Source organism: Cygnus atratus, chromosome 1 (genome assembly GCF_013377495.2).
Source record: "Cygnus atratus isolate AKBS03 ecotype Queensland, Australia chromosome 1, CAtr_DNAZoo_HiC_assembly, whole genome shotgun sequence".
Taxonomy (NCBI): domain Eukaryota; kingdom Metazoa; phylum Chordata; class Aves; order Anseriformes; family Anatidae; genus Cygnus; species Cygnus atratus.
The window spans coordinates 15,273,870-15,292,170 of record NC_066362.1 but is presented as its reverse complement, the minus strand read 5'-3'; the positions used below and the strand labels follow the sequence as shown (position 1 = coordinate 15,292,170).

Sequence of the window (18,301 nt, the reverse complement as noted above, 5' to 3'; positions counted from 1 at the left end):
GGGAGCATACTAGGAAGACAGTGGGACTCACTGGAATACAGACATCTCCATCAGGGGATTTGCAGAGGATCTTAGCCTCCACTATACTGGTACTTTCCACAATATCCCCGTTTTCCCTAAAACACCTAAAATAAGTAATGGTGCAGACAGCCCCAAAACCCCCAGCAAAGGGGATCCTATATTTCTAAATATAGATGTGAAGAAAATGAGAATGAGAAAGAAGAAAGCAATACTGACCGAAGTTATGGCAGCTGATAGCTGTTGGCAGAGCCCATGGAAAAGGGAACAAGATGAGAAAAGCTCGAGAGCAACTAGTAGCAACGGTCATATAGCTGTGGTAGGGTGGTGATCTATACGGTCTCATCTACCCTGCCAGGAAACAGGCTGAAGGCACCTTCTTCTGTACTTCAGGCACTCAGCCTTGCTAGTTTAAACTTAAGTTGGATAATGCCACATGGCACCATGGTCTTTGAAGCAGACCCACGCTTCACACATCATTCAGTTTGATGAGACCCTCGGGGTGAGGGTCCAGGGCTCCTTCTGCAGTGGTAAGCAACCAATCAAAGCTAGGCAGTAAAATGGGGTTTCTATCAGGAAAGAAAAAAAAAAAAAAAGACATGCAAAATACTTATGCTTTCAACAAGACAAACACTGATAAACCAAAGAAGATTTGGAGAGTTCTAAAGAGGCATATTGTACGTTCCCTGAGATGGGGGCATTAAATTTGGTCTGAGGAAAGGATCAAGGCTGGGCAAGGCACAGGGGAGACAACTGAAGCATTCACAAAAGCTACAACAGCTGACGAACTGGAGAAAATTTGAAATGAAAGAGTAACCCACATGCTTCTTTTATTTGTATGGCTGATGACCATTTCAAAGCGTATAAATAGTACATCTTATGCCCTACAAAGTAATGAGCAAAACTATTCAGCAGGGCTTTTGACAATATTCCTCTCTGTGATGTGAAGTGTAAAGGACTGATACTCAGAGTAAGAAACAGCAATTCTAAAGTCTTTGACAGATAAAACTTCTTCTTGAAATTCTGTGTGCATCAAGACTTACAAGAGAAAGAACAAAATCAACCAAGTTTTTCATTTCAATTTCATCAGCATTGGATTTTGGCACCAAACAGAGGGAGGGACGGTAAAGTGCAACTATAGGATTGGAGTGTGATTTCTCTGGCTGATTTTAACACACTTTGGATCGAGGTCTTGAACAAGCTTTGACTTTGAATATTAGCCTCATAGATTAATGACTTGCTTGTGTTTGGGAAATATTACAGATCTATTTTTTTATGTTAAAACAGATGGTAAAATATTTAAACCATTGCCTAAATAGTGAATCTTCTATGGCAAAATAATATAGCCACAAAAAAAAAAAAAAAAAAAGATATTTAAGAGGTTCATCTGTCGTTATTTGGACTTCTTTACATCCATGAATTTCCCCAGAATAAACTAAGAGAAAGCTAAAAGTGAAGTTATTTGAAGTAGGTCAATAACACCCTGAGCTATAGCAAAGCAGTGAGTTTCAGGATGGGATTTACATTTTAATGCAAAAATTGTTACAGATAAACAGCTTTCTGTCTGTTCATGACAATGCAAAGCACTTTGTGCCACTTGAAAATATGTTCTGTGATGTCTCCAAATATTTTGTACACGCAAGTGGAAATTAGAAATGCACGTGGGGTGTTTCAGTGCAAGTCAGCCATTAGACATGGGTGAGGAACTATCGCTGGTCAGGCATTTCATATGAGACCAGCAAGCACCAAGACACAAGGAGCATGTATGCTAGGGGAGAGAAAACAAAGAGAAATGATATATTGTCTGGGTATTGAGGCTCCCAAGAGCAAGTCCCACTGTTGCTGTCTAGGACTAGTACTATATTAAATATTTAATGGTGACTACACTAGAAATAAATGTTGTTAGGTGGCTTTAACATAGGAAGAATGCGAAGCACTGAGAGAAACATAACTGAGCACAGTGGGCAGCACAGCAATGGAGTCAAGGAGTTGCCAAAAAATACCCCGTAGTACGAATATAATGAATCTTAAATCTGTGCAATGCGGGCTTCAGGGGTCGTTTCTGGAGTGACTGAGGAAAGCCTCTATTCAGCACAAACTTGACAATGTGGGGTGGGACAAGACAGAAAGCAATATTTAGGTCAGACATTGCAACAGTTGTTTGTGAGCATGAAACGTGTTTTTACTGCTGAGTCCCCAGCACTCAGACACAAGCCAAAAGATGAACCCTGTCTCCAAGTCCAGGAGGGAACGGCTGAGCCCTGCCTTGGCTCTGCCTTTTCCCTGTGCATTTGCGGTGGTTTTCAGCTCCCAACCTTCCTGTCTAGGGTCAGTGCTTATTCACTGTGCCACAGAGACAAAATGTTTGGGATCTGCTTGTTTGTTCCTTAAGAGATTAGTCCCCTTGAGAGAGATATTTATCAATTGTAGACAGCCGACTCACAGATAAATTAACTCAAAATCCATCTTGTCCGCTTTTTGGCTGCATCTTTAGAAAGAAATGCTTCATGCTCCAGTGAAACACTGCCCTGCAGTGGGAGGAGAAGGGCAGGAGATCACCTTGGCCAAATGAAGCGGGTGTTTCTCAGCCATCTGTCTTTTGATCTTCAAAGGTGGTAACGCTCAGTTTGGAGCTCACTCATACATGCTATGGCTACTCGCCCCACAGTACATAAGGAGCTAATTTTGTAACTTCATTCCAGGTTTGTAATTGACTAACTACAAAGAGAGGCACACAACAGTCCCCATCCTCGCCTTTTCAGGAGAAATGGTTGAACCTGTAGGCAACCATTATATCGTAGCCAGACCAGTGTACTCGGAGAACTCGTTTGATGAAGAGCATGAGAAATTGCACAGATACCATAAAAACTTTTGGGATAACCTGAAACTGTATTTTCGGTAAGAAGGTTTCTTTCTTTAATATGGATCTAAGAAACAACCTGGACTGCAGCTCTCAGATAGTATTAAGTCCATTCTGACAACTTTCACTTCAGATTCCAACAAAACAAATGAAAACTGATTTACCACATGCACAGTCAGAATTTTCTAAAGATTTTTATCTGCTATTACCCTTAAAGGTCTTCCTACAATTGTATCCCAGGCAGCTTGTCTTTTCCTGGGCACTTGGCAGCATAGACTCACCATGTCGCTGTTGGAGGGGACCTCTGGAGGTCACCACATCCAGCCCTTTGCTGGAAGCACAGCTGACTGTGCAGGTTGCTCAGGGCTGTGTCTGGCAAGACTTTGACCTCTGGCAAGCCAAACCTCAATCTTGCCCCTGTCATTCCCCTCCAAAGATAGGGAGCACATCCTGGTGTGCAGAGATTCAGATTCAGCTGGGACATTCACCCAGAGACCTATGTCCTCTTGTGTCTTTACAGTTGCTCCCGGCAAAAGGCCAAAAAAATTGCCTTGGGTTTGTTTCCCATTGTCTCGTGGCTGCCAGCGTACCGCTTTAGGGAGTGGATCCTCAGCGATATCATCTCCGGCATCAACACGGGGCTGGTGTCCGTGCTGCAAGGTAACAGCTCTGGGGAACCTCTGCTCTAACACAGCTGGCTGGTTCGGGTGGAAGGAGGCTGTTGGCTCCAGCCTGCCACACACACCTCCCCACCCCGCTGTCTGTCCTTACAGGTCTTGCGTTCGCCTTGCTGGTGAATGTCCCCCCTGGTTATGGACTCTACGCGGCATTCTTCCCAGCCCTGGTCTATTTTATCTTTGGCACATCCCGGCACATCTCAGTGGGTAAGTTCAGGCACACTGACCGCCCTCATCGCCGATGAACTTGCAGTCTGCCTTTCGGGTCTAATGCATGCCTCGTGCGCAGGTCCCTTCCCCGTCCTGAGCCTGATGGTGGGAGGAGTTGTCGTCAGGCTGGTCCCCGATAGCAGTACTGGAAATGGCACTTCCACCAACATGTCAATTATAAATGAAGAGCGGGTGATGGTAGCTGCATCTGTAACCTTCCTTTCTGGGATCTTTCAGGTCGGTAAATATATGCGTGTCTGCCAGCATGCGTGTATATGCACTTCTGTGAATAGATGGATGGTGACTGGCCTTCCTCTCTGCTTTCTACCAGAGGAGTCACAAAAATAATTCTCTTCCCATTCCCATGTAACTTACCTTGGCGTACTGATGAGGAGATGTCTGTCTGCCTCCCATTGCCACGCACTGATTCATGTTGGAAAATCACCGGTTCTGCCCAGAATTCTAGAATCCAAAACTTCTAGAATTCCTTCCTTCCTAATATATTTATATGTTCGTACTTCTTGAAGCACAGGTACCATATAAAAATACAACTATTGAAAACCCTAAGACTGAAGAAGGTTTATTTTAGCTATAAAATAAAAAGAATAGGTTTTAACTGCTGTAGCAATTACTCTTATAAGTCATATGCCCCCTGTTGCTAAGTATCAGCTTTTATTGCCAGTCTGGTGACAGTATTTTCCTCAGTCCCTGGATGTACAGGATTAGGTGAAAATCTGTTTCCTTTAAATATGGTTCTCTTTGTTGCAGAGGTTGCTTAAAAGCGCGAGTGAATCACACTAATGCATGGTCATTTTGTATTTCAGTTGCTTCTGGGAATTCTGCAGTTTGGATTCATCGTCATTTATTTATCACACTCATTAATCAGTGGTTTCACGACTGCTGCAGCCATCCATGTTGTGGTGTCCCAGCTGAAGTTCATGCTTCAGCTGTCTGTCCCTGGATTTAATAAACCATTTGGCATCATCTATGTAAGTGCTAGCAGTTCAGCATTTGTTAATGTTATGGAAACCAGTGGTGTATGCCTGACTGTGTGCCACAAGGCAGCAATAACATACCTGAGTGAACAAAGAGCCAAGCAGGAGAAAACACAAGAGAAAAATATAAAAGATGTGTTATCAGTATATGACAGATCTTTAAATTTCTCACCAGATACCAAATCACACCCTGTTGGGCTAGTTAGGTAGTGTTTTCTATTGTATGTTAGCATATTTTAATTTTGTGTTCAACTTTGACTCAAACATTTAATTAGTCCTTTTTAGATTGATATTTTATGTATCTAATGTGCGTATGACACCTTGAGGGCTGTTGGATGAGAAAGGAGGTAGAAGAGGGGACAGCCCAGAAGGAGAGGGATGAGAGACACTGCAAGAGCCCTTTCATGGATGCTTTCATGGATTGTAGGTGCATGTGTGCATTTGTTGGGGCTTGCAGCCCCCATGGTACACCAGAAGTAAATCCCAACCACACAGTCCTTAGGCTGGTTTAGGTACAGGCATTTCTGGAAAGGATAATGCTGCTGTCTCAAGACATTACTGCTTGAAAAGCACACCACGTTTCTTACTGATTTTGCAGACTCTGGAGAGTGTGTTCAGCCAGATCACAGACACAAACATCGCCGACCTCGTCACCTCCCTTCTTGTCCTGCTGGTCGTGTTTGCGGTGAAAGAGTTGAATGACCGCTACAAAGCGAAGTTACCAACTCCCATCCCCATTGAGCTGATTGTGGTAATGGTCACCCCTCTTTGATTTCATGATCACTCCATCACTACAGCAACATGGGGAGCAGCCCTTTAGCTGGCTAGTTTTGTTCACCAGCAGCAGAGGGAACAAACCGCCCTGAGCTGCAGTGGGGTGGGGGAAACCTCGACAGGGCAGCTCCCTCCCCACCTGTTTTCTGTTAGTTTTCTATTTTCTATCAGTTTTCTATTAGTGAGATACTCTGACGTATTCTCTGTGGGGTTTATGAATGTAAAACCATGCCTATAAAGTTATTCAGGAATCACATATGAACACGAAATGGATGTGCAGGCTTGGGGCACTATCCTGCTGCTGGTGATGAGGCTGAAGCATGTCTGGGAGAGGGCAGGAAATGTTTCTTAATGGTTTCTCCATACGCTTATTTGAATGTTCCTAATGGAAGTGGGTTTTATGTTTCAGACAGTCTTAGCGGCACTGATTTCCTATTTTGTCAACTTTGAAGAAAGATTTAATGTAGCTGTTGTTGGAAAACTAGAAGAAGGGTAAGTGATTTGTTTACAGTTTACCAATGGAGCAAAATGATCTCTCTATTTTGTCGGGGCTAAATCGGTTTGGCTCTATTTTATGATCAAAATCACTTACTTCATCTTCTTTCAGCAGGTAAATAAAGAGTTTGCTCTCAACAATATTAGGACCCACTCTGAATAGATAAAAGTTACTTACTATAGCACATCTATGCAACAAAGAATGATTTTTCTTTCCTGAAACTGTGGCATGAAATAATCTCATGCTTCATTTCCCAAGCTGCTGAGCAGGATTTTGCTATATGCCCCTTTTACTGAGCTACACACGCCTGAACCCCTGCATTTCCCCCTAAGTATGCCCATGGTTCAGCAGCCACTGCCAGCCCTGGGAGGCCACCACGACACCACGCAGATCTCCTGCTGGTCCCCTGTCCCCTGTGACCAGAAGACATTTACTAGGACATCAGACTGCAGCAATTTACTCACCAGGGCACTCAGCACTTGTAGCCTCAAGGGTGTTAGTAGATGAAGTTTGCAGAGGAACAGCTAATTCTGCTCAAGAGTCTCCATTCTTCAGATATCAGTTCACTGGAAAAAGAAAAAAAAAATAGCAGAGAGGAATTCCCCCCAGGATCTGCAGAAGGCCCTGAGCAAAGGAGTAGGACATGGCAAAGCTAAAGCATCTAGCAGAGAGACTAACCTGACTCAGTAAATGTTTGTTTAGCTGTGTAAAGTGCTTCAGTGAATCACACAGGGATTTTTTAAATCCATGTGTAATTAGAAGGCAGAACCATGCATGCACTTCAGCCAAGATAAGCTGTGACTGGTCCTGGCCAAGTAAACGGTAACCCACCGAGACACCACTTGAGATGAGTGCAGATAAAGAGAGTTCCTGTCCCAGTCAAGGGTCCCCCAGAGTTTTGTAAGGTTCAGATCTGCAATTATGTGTCTCACCTCTCCAAGGCACCCAGCTAAAACTGTATGAGCTGGACCACTGCCTTGCTCACTTGCTTGGCAAATTGTCTCCCCAGGTACATCCTTAAAGAGCAGAGATTTTTGTCTTCCAGATTTCAAGCTCCTGTTGCACCTGATGTAGGCATCCTCCAGAAGTGTATCGGTGACGGCATTTCCATTGCAATCGTTGGGTTTGCAGTAGCCTTCTCCGTGGCTAAAGTGTATTCCATCAAGCACGACTACCCAATAGATGGCAACCAGGTAGGTCAATGACACAGAGGTCAGTACTGTGCATTTGTCAGTGGGCAATAAGTCATTTTAGGAATGCTTTTCTCGTGACTAACCATCATGAACTAGTTTTTAAGAACAGCCTTTTTGGTTTTTATTCCAGGAACTAATTGCTTTTGGGCTGGGTAATATAGTTGGCGGATCATTCAAAGGATTTGCCTCCAGTACAGCTTTGTCAAGATCGGGTGTGCAGGAGAGCACAGGAGGCAAAACACAGGTACAGAATACAAAGGGGAATGATGGCTTTTAATGTGAGAAAGGTCTCTTTTCTTCACTGCTGACCCTAATGCCTTTGGGCACTTATTCATGGTGGGATTGTTCCCTCTTGCAGATTGCTGGTATTATCTCAGCATTCATCGTCTTGATTGTTATCTTGGCCATTGGATTTCTCCTGGCACCATTACAGAAGGTATTCACTTGATTTACTTCATGCTCTCTCGTGCTTGCCAAACCTAGGAGGCTCTAGGAGGCACTGGGAATGTTCACAGAATTCAGTGGGAGCCAAACAGGGTTTTGCAAAACTAGATTCTTTCTCCCAGATTATAACAGGCAGAACCACTACATGTGGTCAAAGGGAATGCAGGTGCCCACACACCAGACATCAGAGCACCGGCTTTTAGGTGCCAAAAGTGGGATTTGCAGCCCCAAGTCAGGCACCTGCGCTGCACCACAGCTAGGGAGATTCCAGCGTGATGGAGGGGGCATCCCGACTCGCAGCAGGGATACAGGGGGGATACTGGGAGGAGCTGCCTTTTGTCCCTATTTGTATAACATTTTAAGTCTAAATGTTCAATATATGCTTTGCAAGCTTTAAAATTCAGTATGCGTTTTGCTCTTCTTAACAGTCAGTCCTTGCAGCTTTGGCTCTGGGCAACTTGAAAGGAATGCTCATGCAGTTCAAGGAAGTGGGCGTCCTGTGGAGAAAGGACAAATATGACTGTGTAAGTTGAGTCCCACAAGCAGTCGGGAATGAAGCACTATGGAAAAGTCACCTATTATGCAAATGCTCTTAAAGGTCATCTTTATTTTTATAGCTGCCTTACTTCCCTACATGGAAAGTACAACAATAGCATGCCTTTTTTACTCTTGTACCCCTTGCTCATGTTTTTCATTGTGTCCCAGCTATCCTGAATCAATTCTGTCTGCTCACCTCTCTTGGGGACATCCATTTTCAACCATGTCATCAAAATATAGTTCCTTATATAAAGTCAAACACAGAAGGAAGTTACCAAAAAAAAAAAAGTCTAAATACATGCTGCATTGGCTACAGGAACATTTTCTCCTTTTCATAAACTCATGTAGCACAGCACATAGAAGGTAATCAGCAAAAAGCAAGTGCAGACCATGGCTGGAAGTATTTACTCCCAACAGTAAAGCTGGTGGCTGCAGGACAGGGCCTCTTACCTCTCAGAAGATAAGTCTCTTGCCTTTCTCACCTGTCAGTTCCTTGTGTTCCTGAATCATTCCAGACCTCAGGTTTCTGAGCTGCAAAACAGTCATTTTCCACATGAAAATGTGCTTTGAGATCTGTGGTTAAAAATACTCATTATTATCCAGTAATTTGTATTTATCAGTCAAGTATTTTCACAGCAGCTAAATTTGCCTGTCTTGATGTCCAAAGCATATTTACAACTCTCAGCTTCGCCAGGACACTAATTTACTTGTAACCTTGCACTTCTGTTGGATTTGTATTGAGCATTTGGTGAACCACCTATGGAAGATTCACACTTTTATTATTCCAATCCTTCAAATGTGTTATACTGAAACTGTTTTCTCTAGAATTACTTCCTGGTGCTTGTTGGTGAGTGCAGCCCTATTTTACAAGATAAGCAGCTATGAAAGATGAAATCACTTTAAAAAAAAATAATAACAATAATAAATGGACATCCTGTACCAGATCAGAGAAGGCAGTTCAGATGTTGCGGCTCTCACTCGGGGCTCGTGATCCAGGTCCTCATCACACTCATAACTGCCGATGTCCTTCTGCTCCCTGCAGGTGATCTGGGTGGTGACTTTCTTAGCCGCCGTTTTCCTTGGCCTGGATATTGGGCTGGCAACTGCCGTAGCGTTCGAGCTGCTGACCGTGGTGATCCGCTCCCAGATGTGAGTACTTGGCCGCAGTGATAAGACGTCTCAGGGTCTCCTGTTACAAATTAACTCCCCCTGTGCAGAGAGAACCAGCAACTATGTTGGGCAAACCAGCCGTGCAGAAATCCCTGAATGTTGGATCCTGCTTCAGGCCCTTTGCTTGTCTGTGGAGCATGGGACCACCACTGATAGGCAGTGCTGAGCTCTTGGCGAGGTGGAATGATGGTAGGGGCTCACCAGCCAGCTTTTGCATGTCTGAAAAATAACATTTCCATCTTTATTGCTGCTGCAAATTGCAGTGGAAACCCGCACTGAGGTGCCCAAAAACATCTGGCCAGTGGTGTTTGTGAGGAAGGAAATGCTTATAGCTCTATGCATGCAGAACACCACCAAAAAATAGGCTAAACCTGCAAGAAAAAAAGGGAATATCAACACTGGCTACTTCAGTGTGACTGTACATACCATTACAGGCCAGACAGGGGGCTGCCTTACAGGGGTGAGTACATGCAGGGACAGAGGCACCCTGTGTGAGCAGCCCAGCAGGTCAAGGGGATGCGGGTCTTGTTCTGGCCAGGAGCCATGCGGATGGCTGCTCACTAGCGTGAAGTTCAAACCGGACAGCAATAGGACTGCCTCCTGTCAGCATCCTCCCATCTGAATGAAACCTTTCAGCCATTTCCCTGCTCATCTAGCACAGCTCCATGCTTGGCTGGATTCCAGCGGGGTGTCCGGAGCTGCAGCTGTGCCCAGGGCATGACCGCCACAGGCAGGGGCCGAGCTTTGCAAAGAAGGTTTTCACCCTCTGAGAACCGCAGAGCAAACTGAGAGCAACCCCAGCTGCCCCTTCCACCAGGTTTCAAATGGGGTACAAATAACCACGTGTGTTTTTTTGCAGCCCGAGCTGCACTGTTTTGGCCAACATTGGAAGAAGTAACATCTACAGGAACAGGAAGGATTACACTGATGTAAGCAACCTCATGTTTCTTTTATTACCTGCTGCATTTGTGTTTCTGTATCAGACGTTGGTACTGATACCTTTGCTTTGTGTTGCAGATCTATGAGCCAGAGGGAGTGAAGATTTTCAGATGCTCATCTCCTATCTTCTTTGCTAACATTGAATTCTTCAAAAAGAAACTCATCACTGCTGTAAGTGCCTGGTGCAGTCAGTTTGAACAAATGAATTATGTGACACGTTAAGGCTGAATACAATTTCCCCATAACTATGCAGTCTGCTCATAGTTCAGAGATGATTTTCATGAATTATTCACGACTGTATTCCCATGTGTACATACATACCTCTGGGAAAGAGAACAATCTGATTTGTGCTGAACTTTTACCATAGCAATGTACATACATGCTTTTAAGTCCTTTAGAAAATCTACTGGGAACACAGAGAATATAAAGGGCATTATTTTATTTATATTATTTACACCCAATAAATGCTAGTTTACTCACCTTGCCCTAAAGAACTTAATCGCAGCAAACAGAAGAAAAGCTGAATGAAATTGCCCTGTCTTCCTGCAACCAGCACGAGATGCTGAGCCCTGCCCGTGCCAGCGATGCCCACCAGCCCCAGGCTGCCCAAGCCCATCTTGCACCCGCAGCCGCCCCTGCCTGCTGCTTCTGTGGGGAACAGATAGGCAGTGGCTATGCTGAGCAGTGGCAATGAGTGCCTTGTTCACCACATGAGGGACTGAACATGGGGAATTGACACGTGGACGAGGAAATCTGGCACGTTTGGGTCTCCATGTGCTTGGCTTTCATGTCAGAAAAGTCTGAAGGATTTTTTTTTTCTGAGGGTTGTGAAGTCCCACGCCTCTCTCTCCTTCTTCTTCTTTTCAAACAAATACAGGCACTTCTAAAACCTCTCTCCTCCAGCCACAAGCTCGATGAGTCAGAAGTCCTGCAGGAATGTAGTATTTTTGTAACCCTTATTAGTCTGACATACCTGCTCTTCTAATTTTGTTAAAGAGGATCAAAAGACAGATAGCATGATTAACGTTTTCTTCAAGGAAACAAAATTATGTGTACAAGATCCACACTGCTGTCAGGTGGCACAGAGCATATATAAAACCTGTGAGCTCGATAGCCTGAGTGGCCATCTTATAACACAGATGAGTAAGACAACCTCAGGGCTAGCCAGGAATTTACCAGCTTGCTGGAGCTGCTGGCCTGTGCCACAGCATTGTTATGTTTTATTGCAACCCATGCCAGTGTAGATGTCTTCCCAACTGGAAAAAAGGATTTGTTTAATTGGTGAACAGTGGTAGGTAGCATCGAGTCCAAACCATGCTCATCATGACTGTAAAGAAGAGCTGCATGAGATGGTGTGTCCTTCCACTGGGGTTTTGCCCTGGGAGATGCCAACTGGCAGGAGCAAGGCACTGAAGGCACCAGTCAGGGACAGCCCCCGGCCTGAGCCTCTTCCCAGCCACACCAGTGTGACCCCACTGGGGAGCACCCTCGTGTGGATGGGGACACAGTGGCACCAGCTACTCCTGGCAGGGCGAGGAGACACCAGCCTGGGCACTTCATCTGGAATGACTGAGGAAGGCAGGGGGAGACCCTGACAAGCAGCTGCACCAAAGGCAGCTGGTTTTTGGAGAAAAGCAGCTCAAAAAGACATTACTAAAATGTTTAAAGGTAGTAAAGTTCAAAGGTAGCAAAGAAATATAAAACAATACCTTTCCTAAAAAAGCTCTATGCCTGAGATTTAAGGCTTCATAATTAATTCAGCTAAGGATATTTGCTCATTTATTTTTTACTTGTGTCATTATTCAAGAGTTTATGGGTGTTTTCTAGCCTCACCATCATGATTATTTGATATGTTACTGGAATTTTGGGCTAAACCTAAAGAATTAAAGTGCTGTTTCTGCAGGTTGGCTTCAACCCACTTAGAGTCCTGAGGAAACGCAATAAGGCTCTGCGGAAGATCAGAAAGATGCTGAAGAAAGGAGAGCTTCAAGTGACACCTGTACGTAAGGCAACTGCACCTGATGCAGACAGGGTGGGCAAAAAGGAGGCAAGACCCGGGGGATTAAGCAACCAGCTCCCTGGCTTGAAGTGCAGAGGAGCGCTCACAGCCTCCTATCCTAATTAGCCATGCTATTCCCCAGTCACAGCCTCCTGTCCTAATTAGACACGCTATTCTGCAAGTCACTACCTCATGACATAAACACACTTCAAAAATAAGATTATAAATGGCTCTCACAGTCACAAATCCTGCATGCTTTTTGTTGGCTTGTTCCAAATCTACTGAATCAAAGTGTATCTGATCATTGACTTCATGGAACAATAAATTCTTGTGGAAAATAAAAGACAATCATTAACGGATTATGATGACGATTAAATGATTGGTTAGAGGAAAGCCAACATTTCCACACTCCCCCAGATGAGGGAGAGGCAGAACTTTTTCTGGTGTAAAGTGCAGGTGGGTCCTGCTCCATCTCATGGGCTCATAAGCTTCGCATTGCCACCACACTCGCCCTTGCTTAAGACGTGCTCCCAACCCAGCTGGGTCTCAGACAGAAGCATTAACTGTGGTACTTTTCTCTGCCAATGCAGAAAGGCTTGATTTGCACGGCTAACCAAACGCACGAGTCCGATGAAGAGTTAGACAACAACAGGATAGAGGAGCTGGACCAGCCCACCAACATGACAGACCTGCCCATTCGGATCAACTGGGGCTCCGACCTGCCCCCCGGCATCACTGTGCCCCAGGTCAACATCCACAGCATTGTGCTGGATTTCTCAGCAGTGTCCTTCCTTGATTTTTCTGCCATGAGAGTCCTCCAAAAGGTAATTCTAATTCCCAAGACAAACAGCAATCTTACAAAAGAAAAACATATAAATGTGGTCGTGTGCTTCATAGAGGTATTTCTATATGGACTGGAAAGTCAGTGACAACCTTTGAGTTTAAGTGAGTTAGAAACTGATTAAATAATTAACCTAAATTTTCTTGGAATTAGAGTGTTGGTTCTGGCACCCTTTCTTCAGCTAGTAAGGTTTTGGGAAGCTTTACAGAAATGCACCTGTGAAATATGGCTTTAAACATAGGGTCAGGAGTTGGAGCACCAGAGTTTCATTTGTGCTCCTGCTCTCGCTTTCCAAGGCAACCTTGAGCAGGGCAATAAGGACAACATTTTCCAACAGCAATAGCTAAAGTTAACTATCTAGATCCACATTAGCTGGGTAAATCTATTTCCATAGGAACTAAATGTGTACATGCAATAGGAACAGGAGTTCTGCTCAAATTCCTAGTTAGAAAAGTCTCCCCAGAAGCTTTTGGAGTTATCAGTTTCATCATGTGTGAAGTAGGTACAATAAAGCCATGCAGTTTATGAGAGATCATCATTTTCACTGTGGGTGGAATGTACTAAGTACTGCCCCTCCCCAAAAGGACCAGTCCTCCCTGTCCTCTGCCACTGAAGAGACTGTTCTGCCTCCAGGTGCAAAGCTCTTTGCCATTATTCAAACACAATCAATACCTTAAATTGCTCTGGCTAATTGCTGTAATTGCCGCTATCAGCAAAGGTATCACTATCTAAATGGTGCCTGTTTGCTGTTTAACAGACTTTGAAAGAATTTATCCGGATTGACATCGACATTTACATTGCAGGGGCACATGGTGAGTACCTTTGTTTCCCTCTGCCTCTCCATGGATGCTCCAGTAGCAAAAATTATTCCAATTCCTGGTTTTATTTCCCAGAACTGGATAACGACAGCTCCATCTCCATGCTGCCCCTATCTCGGGCAGCCTGTGTTAAATGAGAGCCGGGCCCCTGTTCCCTCCTGCCCAGCATCAAGCAGGGCAGTGCCGATGGGGTTGGTGTCCCACCCTCTCCACGTCGGTAATGTCTGCTCTAATAAATAAAGCTGTGCACTTTGCCAGATAGCCCCGTGTTCACTCAGTGGCCATGCAAAGGATGCACTATTATTTCTTCATTTTCAAGGCCTGCAGGTGACTTTTACACTTTGTTCCCCTGCAGAGGGCTTCCTGGAGAAACTGGAGAGGTGCGCATTTTTTGATGAGGAGATTAAGCCGTCCATGTTTTTCCTCTCCATTCATGATGCAGTTTTACACATCTTGCTGAAGAAGGATATAGCCAGCTCCCCCAAATTAAAGCTCACTGAGGTAACACTACAGTTTTCCTTTTACTATTTTTGTCCCTTTATATTGCCCACAAACACCCAACTCTGTGCAGTGCTCTGCCTATCCAGCCATAGGCCCAATACCATGTCTGTATTCAAAACGTTAATAATAAAAATTCTGCTGGTCTCTGATAAATTGAGAGAGTGAGCGTGGCTCTTGGTGCAGGTGCTAGCAAGCCACCAGTGGGAGCAGTGATTCCCACCAGAGACTGGCCTGGCCTTGAACTTCTCTTGAAGCCACCTCCTTGGGAAAAGGGGTCACACACGTGGTGGGGCTGGCAGGGTACAGCTCCTCCCTGAGAGCATGAAGAAAGGAAACAATCCATTTCCTGACCCCAAATTTCGTGTGTTCATTGCAGAAGGGTACCAACAAAGACTGTATCATCAATACCAGCAATGGGCTACGCAGCCGGGAGAACACGGTAAGCCTCCAGTAGTGTCACTCTAACCCCAGTTCTGTAGGTGATGCAGTCACCAAAAGCTGCTCACAGGAACCTCTAGGTTAGATCACAAACTTCATCACTAAGCTCATGTCAGCCCAGTGCAGGAAGCACTCAGTTTATTATTGGGATTTGACTTAGGGCAAAGCGTTGCAGGAGTAAGAAAGGCGGGGCTCTGCCCACAGGAGGTGTCCCTGCCTTGCCTTGCGCATTGATGGCCTGCAGAGGGAAGATAGGCAAAGGCCATCGCCACTGGCCTACTCACCCTTCCACCATGGTTCTCCTTCAAGGAGCTCACAGGCCTCTGGTGGAGCGTCCATGTGGCAGGGACTTCATCGTTAGCCCCATTTATCTGCACGTCACAGACAAAAGGGGAGTCTGGAGGCAGGGATAGGAGAGGGACACAGCCTTTCATCACTGACCTGTGACAAAGAAGAGAGCGGTGTCCAGAACACAGCAGCCCCCTAAGGAGAAGATGGAAAAGATGTTAAACAGCAGCCTTCCCACACAAATGCTTTAGAGTAGCAAGCTCTTATGTCACTCACCAGAGAGTACCTTCCCCAGATAGTCCTTCCATAGGTGACATTTGTTTCCATTTCTTTTCCTACAGAATCCAACAGAAACAAAATTTTAGATTCGATTTTATAAGTAGAATATCCTCCAGCAGCACAGCATCACTTGCAGAAGATGAATACAGATGCAGCGATGAGCATAAAGACTGATGGACGCTTTCATATACCCTCAGAAGGATTTACTTCACATGACTATGGTCCACGTCTTGGAATGGGCTTGTTAGTCTTTATGTGTCTCTGTAAATATAGAGGTGTATTTATGTACATACATGGAGGCTATAATCACCTGGATTTTCTTATTTCACACCCTGCTGACAACCTACCCACGCAGCTGAAGAAGCAAGTAATGTTAGCCCTATTTGCATATACTTGTACATACATCTATGTTATTCTGACAGTTTGTAGACAGCTTGTACAGTTACTAGAGAATATATAAATATTTGAAATCTTGTAATTTATAACAGCCTAATACTTGGGAGAGATATTTTATCTTCAGCTTGTATATAACTTGTATATAGTTTTCATTGTGGTTTTCAAGATACCTAGTAGATTGAGTTATTCAACTTATTTTCAGCTCACTACTATGTGCACAGTACACATACTGACTAATGTACCTACTGTGAAATATGAAAACAGCTCAGTAAAGATACACAGCATTTTCAGATCCAAACATGATTTATTGATTCAGTTTAGGATGCTATAAAATGCACAAGACAGGATAGAGTTACAGTGAACTAGAAAATGATGATTTTGGTAACCCTCCATCACTTGCCGCATTTGTCAATACACCAGCGAGGTAGCTTGTCATCAGCCTGATTTCCTGCTGAAACACAAAAATTGACAGCGATTGAAAACTGAAAAAGAGTTTTCTAATTCAGTTTTGTTTGGGTCCGTTTGCACACCAAGAAGAGCTGCAGTGAATTCCCCTGTGAATCAGTCTTCCTTGTTAAATGCATCCCAACTACCTCACTTCTGCTGACAGCAGCAAAGAGCTCGAGGTGATACAGCTACTAAGAAATTGCAGCTGGGAATCTTGGCAGGGAGCACGGCAGCCTTCTCGTGGAAGGGTTTTCACCTTCGTGTTGGCGTGACAGGCAGCCCCATTATGTGTGTGCCCCAGCAAGCAGGCACACACACTGACCCCAAATCTCAGCTTGGGAGGAGCTGTGGGTATGGAGCTGCCAGGTAGGTAGGATGAATTTCCCACCTCTCTTGGGCAGGTGCTCAAAGGGCTTCAAGTGAAGAGTCTGTTCTGATCCTCTGGTCTGCACAACCCAACGTACTGGAAGACTTGAAGCTGAACTACAGTACATCTCTCAGAGAAAGAAGAAGAAAAAAAAGAAAAAAGAAAGAAACGTGACAGAACTTTTAACTTAACAAGTGCTGGAGGCATGAAAATCCTCAGCCTAGAGGATAATGGGAACATTCCAGGGGTCTGAAAGAAAAAGCAAGTAAAATAAAGCAAGTAAAATAAACAAGTGTTTAGTTTTCTAGTACAGCTTTGACTTTCAACCAAGTCAGGAGTGACCAGAGCAGTGCATTTGGACTTGTCCTTAAGAAGGGCTGGAGGGAAGGAGAAAGTGTTCCAGGTAAATAAGAACCATGATTTTTATCTCAGTAGTATGCAAGACTTCAGAACAAAATTTGAAGGAAAACCAGACAGGAATATGTGGGAAGAAATGTGGCTTGCGTTTGTAAAAGGTAGATGTATGCATGCCACACTCACCTAACCATCATAGCTCACATAACCACCAGTTAGCAAACAGAGCTCCCAAAGGGAAATGCCATAGCTTTCATCTCTCTAGACCTGAGCAAAACCTTCCATGCAGAGCCAGGTGGGCAACAGTTAATGTGGTTACAGAAGATGGGATAAGCAAAGGCACTGAAAGGCGAAGATGGGTTATACTAAGGAGGAGATGACGAGTAGGAGCTTTGAAATAGAAGTACTGGGGTGGAGGAAGGATTGCTGTGTTAAATATTTGCATTAATTGTTTGTTACAAAAATTTGGAGTTATCTGATGAAATCTGCTAATAAAGTCAAGCTGGAAGATAACATTAAAATGAGGAGGCTCCAAATGCAACTGGAAGATAATATTAAACTGAGGAGCTTTTGAATACAAAAAGAAAGAGGTGACCTCGAAGACTGAGGTCAGAATGTCACTCAACTGCTTTTCTAATGCAACCTTCAAAAAAACCATAGATTGTATCAGAGCAGATTTGTTTCTCCAGCAGAATAAGAGAGCTGTTAGTGCTGCTGCACAGTGCATGGATGAGATTTCACTCTGAATGCTCTGAACGCTCACAGTGAGCCCGCCTGTTCAATAAAGATGAAATCAAACTGCAACTAAAGAGGAGAAGAGCTCTGAGGATCTTTGTGGAATGGAGAGCCCGTATTCAAGGGCTGACAAAAAGAGTTATAGATACAACAGCGATTTAAACCAGGAGAGAAGAAAAGCTATGTAAGATTAGTAATAATAATAATAATAATAATAATAATAATAATATATGAGGGGAAGAAAAAAGAAAAAAGTATAAACTGGCTAAAGCTAAACATAACCTAGATATTAGAAGATGTTTCCTAATTTTTACAATGGTGAGATTCTGGAATATCCTTCTCACTCAGAAAAAGAGAAGAAAATATCTAACCTGCTTAACGCAATTATGGAAATCTCAGTACCACAGCCTACTGGAGTCAGTAGAAGCTAGACTTCCTGGCTGGGGCTGCTCCTTTCAGCCCTGCGCTTGCACGCACTGGCACAGACTCAGGCACACATTACTAGCATAGGCAAGTCAGTCTGGT

At 44.2% G+C, this 18,301-nt stretch overlaps 1 protein-coding gene across 1 annotated transcript; it reads left to right on the top strand.

Annotated features, from left to right (window-relative positions):
- Positions 1 to 2,785: 2,785 nt before the first annotated feature.
- Positions 2,786 to 14,926, top strand: SLC26A3 (solute carrier family 26 member 3). The gene is made up of 19 exons (XM_035549312.2): positions 2,786 to 2,916; positions 3,399 to 3,538; positions 3,652 to 3,762; positions 3,845 to 4,002; positions 4,590 to 4,754; positions 5,359 to 5,511; positions 5,944 to 6,026; positions 7,076 to 7,223; positions 7,354 to 7,467; positions 7,582 to 7,659; positions 8,096 to 8,191; positions 9,247 to 9,353; positions 10,234 to 10,303; positions 10,392 to 10,484; positions 12,217 to 12,312; positions 12,903 to 13,136; positions 13,911 to 13,965; positions 14,327 to 14,472; positions 14,849 to 14,926. The coding sequence occupies exons 1-19, from the start codon at positions 2,786 to 2,788 to the stop codon at positions 14,924 to 14,926; spliced, it is 2,256 nt and encodes a 751-aa protein (XP_035405205.2).
- The last annotated feature ends 3,375 nt before the right edge of the window (positions 14,927 to 18,301 follow it).